An 11,851-nucleotide genomic window follows, 5' to 3' on the forward strand; every position below is an offset into this window, starting at 1 on the left:
AGGTCCAGTTCCGAGGGCCTTCTGGCGGTTCCCTCGCTGCGAGAAGTCAGGTTACAGGGAACTACACAGAGGGCCTTCTTGGTAGTGGTGCCTGCCCTGTGGAATGCCCTCCCATCAGATGTCAAAGAAATAAACAACCACCTGATGTTTAGAAGACATCTGAAGGCAGACCTGTTTAGGGAAGTTTTTAATGACTGATGTTTTCATGTATTTTTAATCTTTTCTTGAAAGCCGCCCAGAGTGGCTGGGGAAACCCAGCCAGATGGGCAGGGTATAAATAAATTATTATTATCATTATTACTATTATTATTATTAGGAAAACGCGATGCAAGCCCTGACTCCGTTTACTTTATAAAGAAGTAGATAACAACTCGAAAAACTCTTCCAAGGCAGCATTAACATTATTAATAACAAGTGGTTTCATGCGGACTTCTTCGTTGATGTAGTGAAGCTGCTACGGTAGATTAATTGCCTGATCCTCGTTAAAATGTGGAATCTTCTTAAATTCACCCTGCTTTTTGAAGAAAAGCTGGGCTAGTATATGGTCTGGCGTGCGGTGGAAATAGTCATCCATATCAAGGGTTTGCAGCTACAAAAAAACAACAACCATAAGAGCATTTGAATTGGGAAGGGGGAGTTTACTCTCGTTTCACAGTAACGCACACACATTTTTCACGGCAAACTATTAAAATTACCATCTTATGTAATATGTACAATCATGTATAATACAGATGGTCAAATTTCAGCTGGTTTCTCTCCATTTCTAATTTTTCTAGTCTTACATTCAGTTCTCTACATTTCCACATTGGTTTGCAAATAAATAAATAAATTGTAAGTTCTCGTGAAAATTCATCAGTATTTTGGTAAGAATTTCACCGAATAGTCACATCTTTGTAAGCACCTTAGCTATGCGCTTTTGCAAAGCAGTGTACCTAATATCATGTACTTTCCCATGTTATTTATTACTAATATGCATTTTTACACCTACTTTAGTATATGCACATTACTTGGCTGGAGAACTGCATTGCAAAATTCAGAAAAATTCAAATTTTGAAGGATGGATGTTTGGGTTTTTGGTGTATTGCTTCAGAAAGCACAAATTAGGCAGATTTGCCTTTAAATGTGAACTGAGTTAAATTTCTTCCCCATCGGTAATGTATGGTATTTTTTCTCTCCCCAGTCCCGCAAAACCTTTATAACATTGATTGTGGTTCACAATAACTCACCCCACTGACTTAACAGTGGCTTAACTGTATCTAACCCGGCAGTTTACCTAGGTCAAGCACAGATTTCCTACCTGGTTCGCAGTGCTGAATGCCAAAATGAAAAGCAACTCTTCATCGCATGTGCTCTTGATGTAGTGTTGGGTTCCAACGGGGAAAAACACGACATCTCCAACGCCAATGGTGAAGTCAGTGGTGAGTGATGGTGAAACGATAATGCCCACCTGGAGAGAGAATGCACCAACAAGGAAATATACCCCAACACCCATCCAACTGAATCTGTGGTTCTCAAAGGACTTCATGAAAAATGTCACAATCCAGGCGTCTGTAATGTCTCCCAGAGCCGAAGGTTCAGAAAAGGGAAAAATAGAATGATCCAGAAGATAGAGCAATTCTCCTATGAAAAAATGCGACCACATCTGGGGCTTTTTAGTTTTGAGAAAAGGTGAACAAGGGAGGGACATGATAGAGGACATTATTCATGGTGTAGAGCAGACATGTCCAACTGGTCGGCCGCAATCGACAGGTAGATCCCCCATTGATAATGGTCGATCACAGGAATAAAAGAACTGTGGAATGAATGTCTCCGCCACCTGCCCCCCTTGCTCTGTCCCTCTGGGCGGAGTTTGGTGCTATCGCTTTGCAATGTTGAATACATTGTACGGCTTTAGCGCTCCGTGCAGTTTTCCAGGTTATCAATTGATGTCATACCCCTGTATAGAAGTTGTTTCCCCAAAAAAAGCTCAACAACTCTTGTCTCCCCCCAAAAAGTTCAACAGCTGTGGTCACTCCTCAATGACAATGGGTAGATCACTGCCAGTTTTTTTATATTGGGAGTAGATTTCATTCTCTTGGTAGTTGGATGGGCCTGGTGTAGAGAAAGCAGATAATTACTGTATTTTTCGCTCCATAAGACTTTATAAGAATATAAAAAATATTCTTTAAAGGGAGCACTGAGCAGAGCCTGTATGCATCCCAGGCTCTGCTCAGTGCTCCCTTTCATGAGCTGTGTGGAACGTGTGTGTGGCACTTGCAGTCTTTTCCCTGAGGAGGGCGAAGGGCAGCCCATCACTGATGAGTTGCCCTTCTCCCTCCTTGTGGAAAAGCCCCCAAGAGCCACACACACGCTCCGTGCGGCTTGTGAAAGGTAGCACAGCTCTTGGGGGCTTTTCCGGGAGGTGGGGGGAAGGGACAGAGCGCAGCTAAGCCAGAAGCTAGAACAGCGTGAGGGAGCGCAGCGATCCCTCTCGCTGTTCTGGCTTCTGGGATAGCTGCGCAGCCTCTTCAGGGCAGTGGGATGAAGGCTCCCCCTGCCCTGAAGAGGCTTCTTGCGGCTAAGCCAGAAGCTAGAACAGCGAGAGGAAGCGCAGCAATCCCTCTTGCTTTTCTGGCTTCTGGGATAGCTGCGCAGCCTGCATTCGCTCCATAAGACGCACACACATTTCCCCTTACTTTTTAGGAGGGAAAAAGTGTGTCTTATAAAACGAAAAATACGGTATGTTTTTCTCCCTCATATACTGTTATAAAGCTGTGTAAGGGGACAGGAGGAACCAGGAGGAGCAGCACAATGGATACAGGAGAGTGGCCTTCCTCGTAGGACAGGACTTGTAGACAACCTGATGTGCAAGGCTACGGAGCTCCAAGATTTCTTTCCCAACTCTGCCTTGCAGAAAACTGGAGGGAAGCAGAGCTAGGAACAGTTTGATTCTCCTAACCCAGCAACAGTCACTGGGTGACTACCCGATATTGGATTACAACTCCCATCATCCTAGTTATGTTTTCTGTGGCTGATGGGAATTGTAGTTCACTATCTTGAAGGCACCAGGTTGGCTAACCCTGCAACCTCCTTGCCGCTAGCCCAAAATGCTGGCATTTCTTCTTTGAAAATATTCATAACCTTTTTCTTTTATAGAAAAGCTTATAAACTGCTTAAGGAGAAAAAAAACGTAATTGACGTACATAATAACATCACCAATAAAACATGATTAAATCAGCAAAACTTTAAAAAGCAAATATACATAAAATAATCACTCAGATAAAAAGCAGCAAAACTGGGGGGTGATGCATAACTAAACTGTATGCCCGGGTAGGATTACTGAAATAAAAACAACTATGGTATAAGAGATAGAAGACAAGGTGCAGCAAAGAGGGAGAGTGTCAGGGAACTGCCATTGGAGCTAGAGGCGGAGGCAAGGCTCCAAAGCGATGCTGGAGAAGGGCCCAGCAGGGAGAGAGGCAGCTCAGCGGCTGGGGAAGGAAATCAGCGTAACACCAGGGATAAAGGGGGGCAGATGGGGGAATCGGCAAGGGGGCTCCAGGACTCCTTGCCAGAGACCAGCGGGGAGAGCATGGGTCCTCTGCTGCCCACACCCACCCTGCGCAGAAGACTTCCGCGCAGGGAGAGTAGGCGGAGACTTGGCGTCAAAGAACTTCTTTGCTGGAAGAGGTTCAAGAAACGCCCACTGACGGATTCTGCTAGTGACTGAAACAGCCACAAAGTGAAGGGCTGTCCAGACAGAAAAGGTTTAACCAGGTAACCTAGCCAGGAGTGGTCGCAACTTACGCACGAGCAACCCCTATAACCATTACAGAGAGATAAAAAACCACAGTGGAAAATGGGATGGGAGGCTGACAGAAACAGAAGAAAAAATGATTATGTATTGGAGTGTAACTGTGAAACTTGTAAAAATTTAATAAAATATAACTGGGGGTGAAATGAAAGTCTTCAGCAGGAGTCAAAACAATATTGTGAGAGTTTCTGCTCCCTGGGAATAGCTAAGCTCCTATTCCTTACCCAAGGAAAACTCAGAACGGTTTACATCACACCCACTGATGACGTATCCCATCTCGTTGGCATTGAAATGAAAGTGAGGCTGCCGTAGACCATTGCTATAGATCCTGAGTGTCCCCAAAGTAAGAGCATCTTCCTTCTGAGAGAAAGGAGAGCAAACAAAAGCATGTGAGGTTGTGCAAAATAACAAGAGGATGTCTCAAAGCATTAAAACAGGGGTTGGGAACCGGAGGCACTGCAGATTTGTTGGACTCCAACTCCCATCATCCCTGACCACTGGCCATGCTGGCTGGGGCTGATGGGAATTGGAGTCCAACAATGTTAGAAATCTCAGGTGGCTCCAGTGCAACTGGCTGTTAACCAGAAGGTTGGTGGTTTGAGCCCATGCAGATACGGCTGTGGGCAGGGTTTCTACACTGCTCCCCAAATGGAACATTTGACTCAGATCCCCATGGTCTCATCCACTATAACAGGCAGCGCTTTTTCTCTCAATACTTACTGAATGGAGAAACTCGCTGTAAATTCTTTCATTCGTACTCAAGCCTTTTCCATCTTTCACATACCGAGCAAACTGGATTATTCCCCCGGGGAAACGGAACTCAGTTGACCCTGAATGGAAGACAAACGCAGCATCCTCAACAATCAAACAAGCTTAGGAGACCTAGTTCGTGATCATCACAGAATATTTATTAGCTTACATTGCTCGCTAAGCCATCCTTGCTGTTCTGAGACATTTGCCATCACTTAGCAGCACACCACATGTTCTGGATATAGAAGTGCCAGACATACTTCTGTGAGGCCAAAACTCCATAGCTTAGGAAGAAAGAGAATAGACTTTCCCAGCCTTCCTCCACCCCTTCCCAAGTTCCAAGGGTGGTGGAACTACTAAGAGAGTCCTGAGTTAGGGCTGCCATTTTTCAAAAAGCGAAAACCTGGACACCTAAAAATTGACATTTTGAGCTATTTTTAAGGGAAGTCAGCAAAAGCAACACTGGGTTACCATACGTCCAGATTTTCCTGGACGTTTTGCCAATTTCCACCCAGACACTGCTTCTGACTGCAATATTCCGGGTATGTTCGGATGTATGATAACCCTATCTGAGTGCCAATCTTACCACCCAAGAGGGTTTCTTTAAAAAACCAAGGCTTTAAAAAGAGAATATTTGATTCCTCCATGGGCATTTAATTAGGAATAAGCTCAGCTGCTTGGTTTTGCAGACAGCAGAGTTTCTGTATCCAGCTTTGCCTATGCTCTGGAATGAACTGTGGAACCAGAAATAGATTCCACCATTGATTCTGGGCAATCCTTCCCTGGCTGGGTCTCTGAGATTGTCTGGAAATATCTTGGGTAGCAAGTGGATGCCACCAGCTCCTTCCTGCATCAGAAGCCCAGGAGAACGTTCCTAAGGTGATGGTGGAGATGGTCCTCTATTGCCTCTGCTCCCTTTGCTGAAGCAACCCCGACCCACATTGCTAACTGTCTGGAAACAAAGGTCCCTGTTAATGCCATCTCAGCTTTCTCTGAAGTACCTTTGAGATCAAAGAAGTACCGCCACACAAGCGGGTCTTCAGACTGCTGGTAGTTGGGATTCTGAACGAACTCTGCTAGGTTTGGAGGAAGGTTGACGGCTTGGTCTTCTGCTTGCTTCTGGAAAGACCTGATGAAGGCCACTCCACCTTGAGGCTAGAAAACATGCAGCAAACGTTGCATTTAGCTTCTCAGGAGCAGTGACTTAAAGGAGCTCCAGCTAGAGGAGTTTGTTTTTGTCACTGAAATTCTACTCAATATTGATCCAGAGCAGATTCCAATGTGTAGTTAGCAGAGTAACAACTTAAACACGTTGCAGGATTCCCAAAACTAAATCAGAGGCAATTAATACTTCATCCAGCAGAGTTTTACTACTACTGAAGGCAAATGAGCATAATGGTCACAAATCCAATACATTCAGGATTGGCACTGTCTATAAAAAATCCAGTTTCATCAGACTTAGCTTAAACTTACAATAACTTATAGTAAGTCTAAAACACTAAGCATACAGAACACCACACCAGAAAGAAAGAAAGAGAGACAGAAACAGAGAGTGAGACCCAGGCTCCTTCTGACCTCACTCTTACAGTCAGCATGACCTTGACAGAAAGAGATAACAGAACCAGTTTAAACCAGCTGTACTCAGCTTCTCTGAAGGAATAACCCAAACATCAGGAACCTTCTGCTTGTTTCTTTCACACAGAGAAGCTTACAGAAGCTTCTTGAATTAAGTAGAATAGGAAAGACCTCTACACATCAGATCAGTATTTTCTGCACTAAGAAATGCAAACTGACAGTTTTAGCCCTAAAAGAGATGGGAAGGGGGGTGGGAACCAAATTTTCAAGAACAAGTGAAATACTTTAAAGGCTTCTTAAAAAAATAAAAATTAAAACATCCTGTGCATTAGTGGTGGGCATATTCTGCTTTATTAGTTGTTCTGAGAAGCTTCCCCAATGAGGCCACATAACCAGTGGCATAGTGTGGGTTGTCAGCACCCGGGGCAAGGCAAGTAATTTGCGCCCCCTAACCCATGGATTTGCGCCCCCTAACCCGTGGATTTGCGCCCCCTAACCCTAACCCTCAGATGTTGCGCCCAGTGCGGCCGGCACCCCCTGCACCCCCACGCTACGCCACTGCACATAACTGCTTTCTAGAGGGGCTGAAGCACAATAAAAAGGGGACCAAAAAAGAACACCCACACCCCGGAACAATTTGTGGTAAGAAAAGTTGTAGAATTTCAGTAGGAAATGGACTTTGCTGCTTGGAAATGAAGTGGGGGGGGGCTGCCCAAAAACCTCTGCAGGTGCAATTTGTATGGAAAGTGGACTACCCCAGTAGCTATTGTATGCATGAACAATCATAAATGCATAATTAAAAGGCTATCTGGAGGGGCCCATACCCCATGCCATAGCCCCAATTGCCTCTTAAAGCAGCTTACAAAGATTTTCACAATACAGCTGCATTCAAGTGTAGCATCAGGAAAAGAAACATCTCAGGGCTTATCCACACATTTGGTTGCCTGATCTTTTTCCCCTGGGAAAACCTGTAGTTTAGTGCTGAATAGGAATGAATAGCAATCAGTTTTCCCCCCACAGATTTGTTTTGATCTAGCACTAAGGAGTTTATATTGTACAGACCTTTAGTGATCTTGCTGCTATGTCTTCAGGTGTTAAGAAAAACGTATCATCCAGATCCAGAGTTTGAAGCTCTTCATGGGTTGTGAAGAACAGCAAGAACAGACAGTCTTCTGTACCGACGTTCTTGAGCCAATGCACCGTGTTTCGGGGGAAGAAAATGACCTGGCCCGCTGTGACGTTGTACGTGGTTACGGTATTTCCACCAGCATCAACAACCCCAATCCATGCAGTGCCCTGAAAAACACAGGTGGAGAGAGGACTAGTCTTTGCAAATCAAGTTAAGAAGGCAGAAATCCAGTGCCATCACTACAACACTACCATGGGCCATCAGAGCAGTGCAGAGAATGAAGCACCAATGTTTTATTATGTTTTATGAGTGTTGGAAGCCGCCCAGAATGGCTGGGGCAACTATAGACTATTAAAATGTATCAATCAGTCTTCTGCACCAGAATTCTTGATCAGGGACACCGGCGATCTATTCGCCACCCTGGACTCCTCCTCCTGTCTCCTTCCCAAAGCCGAGTTAGTGCTTTCCCCAACCTTGGGAAGGATGTGGGAAGGCTCTAGGACTCTGCCAGAGTCCTCGTGCCTCCTTCTCCAAATAGGGTGCCTCCATACCCTGCCACTGCCACTGGCTACATTTTATACAGCTACACACACCCCAATCCCTGACCAGTGAGAGATTGCAGGGTTGCTGACACATAATAACAACAATTTTATTATTTCTATGCCACACCCATCTGATTGGGTTGCCCCAGCCATACCTCAGGATTGGTTTCCTTCAAATGAAGGACACCAGAGATGGCAATGTCTTTGTGATGTGTGATTTTATTTACATGCCTATACATTACAAGCTCACAGCACCGATAACCCAACTGATTTTGCTTTTCCCATTAGTTTTCTTATGGGTTTCCCAAGGCCATAGCTCTGGATTCAGCACACAGAGAGCAAGTTAAGCCTTTGTGTTTACTCCACATACGACTCACCCTGGTCTATTCTCTCTTAAACCCACCAGTGACATAACCTCCAACCAGAGGAAGGAGGGAGGCCTGTCCGGCTTCTGGAAACATCCAGTAACTTCCATGGCAACTAGTCTCCTTTACTCCTTAGTCATGCAAAGAGATACTTAACAGACATGGCTTGGGCCATTAACTTAGCAAAAAGACTCCTCTGCAGAATGCAATTTTAGATATAAAACCATAAATTTGGAGGGCACCCAAAGATGACATAAAAACAAAACCACCATCCTAATTCTATAGCCAGTCTCAGGTTCTATCCACTAGAAAGGTTGGGTAAAGACAATTTTAAGTACCTTTAAGAGGTAGCCATGCTCATTGGCATTGAAATGCCAGTGTGGTGCACGCAGTCCTTTGCTCTTAATCCGCAAAGTTCCAAACGTCATCTTGGAGCGCTGAGCATTGATGCTTCTTCCAAACTCCATCTCTTCCTTGTTCTGGTACTCATTGGCGTTTTTCCGGAATCTCGACCACTGAATGGTACCGCCTGGGAACTCATGCTTCTGGAAAGGGTAATACTTGGGACATCAAGCACTGCATAAAAAGTCTATTATCCAGTGAAGTTATTTGCGGCTCATCCTGCCTCCAGCTATGTACAAGAATTTGCGTGAAAGAGTGTACACTTGTTACAGGCTCAGGTACTTATGCTATGTCCCTCCACAGTCCAGGAACACATAATGTGGCTCCTTCTTTCTTTATACAGTAAAATAATAATAATAATAATAATAATAATAATAATAATAATAATAATAATAATTTATTATTTCTACGCTGCCCATATGGCTGGGTTTCCCCAGTCACTCTGGGCAGCTCCCAACAGAATATTAAAAACACGATAAGACATCAAACACTAAAAACGTCTCTAAACAAGGCTGCCTTCAGATGTCTTCTAAAAGTCAGATAGTTGTTTATTTCCTAGACATCTGGTGGGAGGGTGTTCCTCAGGGTGGGCGCCACTACTGAGAAGGTCCTCTCCCTGGTTCCCTGTAACCTCCCTTCTCTCAGTGAGGGAACCGCCAGAAGGCCCTCAGAGCTGGATCTCATTAGAGCAACACTAGCCAACTTTGTGTCCTCCAGCTGCTGTTGAACTTCAAGACCCCAAAGCCTCAGCCAGCAAGGATTTTGGTGAGTGATGATGGAAGCTGGAGGCTACTACTTCTTAGCAACCCCATGGACAAAATAATGATTAAGGTCCTTATTCATAGAATCACAGAGTTGGAAGAGTCATGCAGGAATCTCAACTAAAGCATCCATGACAGATGACCATCCAACCTCTCCAATGAAGGACAGTCCACAGCCTCTTATGTGAAATATATACCGGCTGGGCTTTTAGTGTTGTGGGCCCAAGCCTGTGGAGCACACGCCCGATTGAGATCATAACAGCAGCCTCCTGGCTGAACTTCAGGCACATGACAAAAAAGACTTTCCCACTCCAGCAGTTATTTGAAGGCAGTTCAAGTTTTGCACAGCTTTTTCGTTTTTTGTTCTCTGCGTGGCGCCCGGTTCCTTGTACGCCACTTAGAAATACTAACGATTAAGCAGCATATAAACGCCTTAAATATATAAATAAAAACAAAACAGGATACGGTCAAATTCTACCTTGGCTTTTGCAAGCTGGTGGAGAAACTGGAACTTGGGGTCCACCTGGGCAGATGTTACTCTTGATGTTCCCGGAAAAGCAGCTCTACGCTTTTCTGTGCTGTCATCGTATTTTGGTTTGAAGCCGGTGTTGGCGGTATAGACCAGAGACAAAACCAGCACCCCTAAGACAGTGGTGATGGCGCAGGCCAAGAGGCAGACCAGAAAGATGTTGAGCAGGGACCAGCGGCAATTTTTCTCCCCCGATAAACAAAGAAACAAAGAGGAATAATTAGTAGCCATTTTATAGAACTGGCAAAACAGGACATTGCCTCTCCAGGCCTGTGTAAGCTGCTGTACCAGCAACCTTTGGGAGCACATGACAAGCTTATGGATAAAACACTATAACTTCACAATGCGGAAGGTCTGTAGCTCAATAGTAGAGCAACTGGCTTGCATGCAGAAGACCGCAGATTCAATTCCTAGCTTCTCCAGGTGGGGCCGAGATTGGCTCATGAAGGTGGCATGTAGGCTTCTCCAGGGCAGCAAAAACTTTGACTATCAATTCTGAAAATTCTCAGTGTTAGGGACATGTTAACAAGCATGTGGTTTCATAAACAGCATCAGTCAATTACATTCATGGGGTGCCTGTCCAGACCTATAACTTCTGCTACCTGCTCTCACTCACTAAACCACCTGTCAGATATTTACTTGTCTTCCTAGCTACTAACTGTTCCTGACTCAGCTTATTTCGCTACACTAACTCAACCTACCCCCAAACTTTATCCCAATTCACTCCCACTCCAACCAACTACCCAACTCCCAACAAACTCCTCAACGAACTCCCCCCTTCGCCCCTCCCAGAGCTGGTTTTATAGTCCCTCTGACTCCATCCCCCTGGCTCCTGATTGGGTAACCTGTTTAACTATTTCACCTCCAGCACTCTCATATGTTAAACGTCACAGTTGTCAGTGGGGAAGGGGTGGGGGAGCATGCCTCCAAGGTATGTTTGTGTATATGTGTAAAGAGTAGGGGTTATATGTGTGTGCATGAAGGGATTATCTGTCTAGTGCTGTGTTTCCCAACCTTGGGTCTCCAGCTGCTTTTGGACTACAACTCCCATCATCCCTAGCTAGCAGTACCAGTGGTCAGGGATGGTGGGAAATGTAGTCCGAAAACAGCTAGAGACCAAAGGTTGGGAAACACTGGTCTAGTGCAATACACAGAACATCCAACTCCCCGTCAGTTCTAAAAGCACTATTACAGAGACTACGTATGTCGTGGTCTCTAAAGGCCCTCCTCCTCCATTATTTTTTTTAAGTCTTATGTAACTCTGGGAAATGGTAGGGTTTGTGCTATGACAACGAGTAAGGGAGCTCCTGAGCTGGGGAGGAACCTCCCATAATACCCCATCATTTGCCATTTTCATCTGAGCTTAGTATCTTATCACATGCATACACGATCAGTTTATACCTATCTTAGAACAGGTTGCTCTAGGGTTGCCACCTTTTTTGTAGCTAGGAACCTGTACCTTTACTATCTACCTGATTGGTAGAAATTCAGCTTTCCCCTCTCACTGCATTTCCATGCAAGTAAAAGCCTCATCAGTTGAATTTTAGGTTGTTATTTCAGCTCTGGCTATTTTCAAAGCAGAATAGCTCCAACTAAGAGAAAAAGCAATTGATAACTTCAGAAGTGACCCAGCTTGTTAATATTGTCATTGTAGCAACTGGCAGTTTTTGCCTTTGATTACTGCAATGCTGAAAGGTTCTGGTATTTTTTTTTAGAAGTTTGTGGAGAATAATTTGCTGGTTTTTATCTGCTCAGCCAGGAAAACTTCCTCTTTCAACTCTTCTTCCCTTGCTTCTGCTTACAAAAAGTTGTCCTAACCAAAGTTGCTTAAGCTAACCGGGAAAATGCCCGAGGAAGTTAACAAATCAATATTAGTTAATTCATAATTGTGCAGTAGTTTTGCACAGAGCACCCTGGTTACCTTGGGGAAGTCACTATTATGCAGAACAACATAACGCAGACACAATTATCACTGCCATATTTAAAAACCAGGTTCAGAAGTGCT

The 11,851-nt window shown here is 44.6% G+C and overlaps 1 protein-coding gene across 1 annotated transcript; it reads right to left on the reverse strand.

Annotated features, from left to right (window-relative positions):
* Window positions 1-382: 382 nt before the first annotated feature.
* Window positions 383-10,092, reverse strand: LOC309380207 (uncharacterized protein). Its single transcript, XM_081930099.1, has 8 exons — window positions 9,796-10,092; window positions 8,493-8,699; window positions 7,181-7,414; window positions 5,545-5,698; window positions 4,514-4,623; window positions 4,043-4,153; window positions 1,298-1,447; window positions 383-589 (listed from the first exon to the last, which is right to left on the reverse strand). The coding sequence occupies exons 1-8, from the start codon at window positions 10,075-10,077 to the stop codon at window positions 455-457; spliced, it is 1,383 nt and encodes a 460-aa protein (XP_081786225.1). The 5' UTR covers window positions 10,078-10,092; the 3' UTR covers window positions 383-454.
* Window positions 10,093-11,851: the final 1,759 nt, after the last annotated feature.

This window comes from Podarcis melisellensis (genome assembly GCF_964234715.1).
Source record: "Podarcis melisellensis genome assembly, chromosome: 11".
Lineage (NCBI taxonomy): Eukaryota > Metazoa > Chordata > Lepidosauria > Squamata > Lacertidae > Podarcis > Podarcis melisellensis.

Bases quoted from the DNA above. Each gene is read 5' to 3' on its own strand.
- LOC309380207 (XM_081930099.1), bottom strand. From the start codon at position 10,077: ATGGCTACTAATTATTCCTCTTTGTTTCTTTGTTTATCGGGGGAGAAA. The intron at 7,415-8,492 runs GTACTTAAAATT...TGTGTTTTTCAG, and splicing joins AGCATGGCTACCTCTTAAAG to GGCACTGCATGGATTGGGGT. The intron at 590-1,297 runs GTAGGAAATCTG...GTTTTTTTGTAG, and splicing joins CATTCAGCACTGCGAACCAG to CTGCAAACCCTTGATATGGA.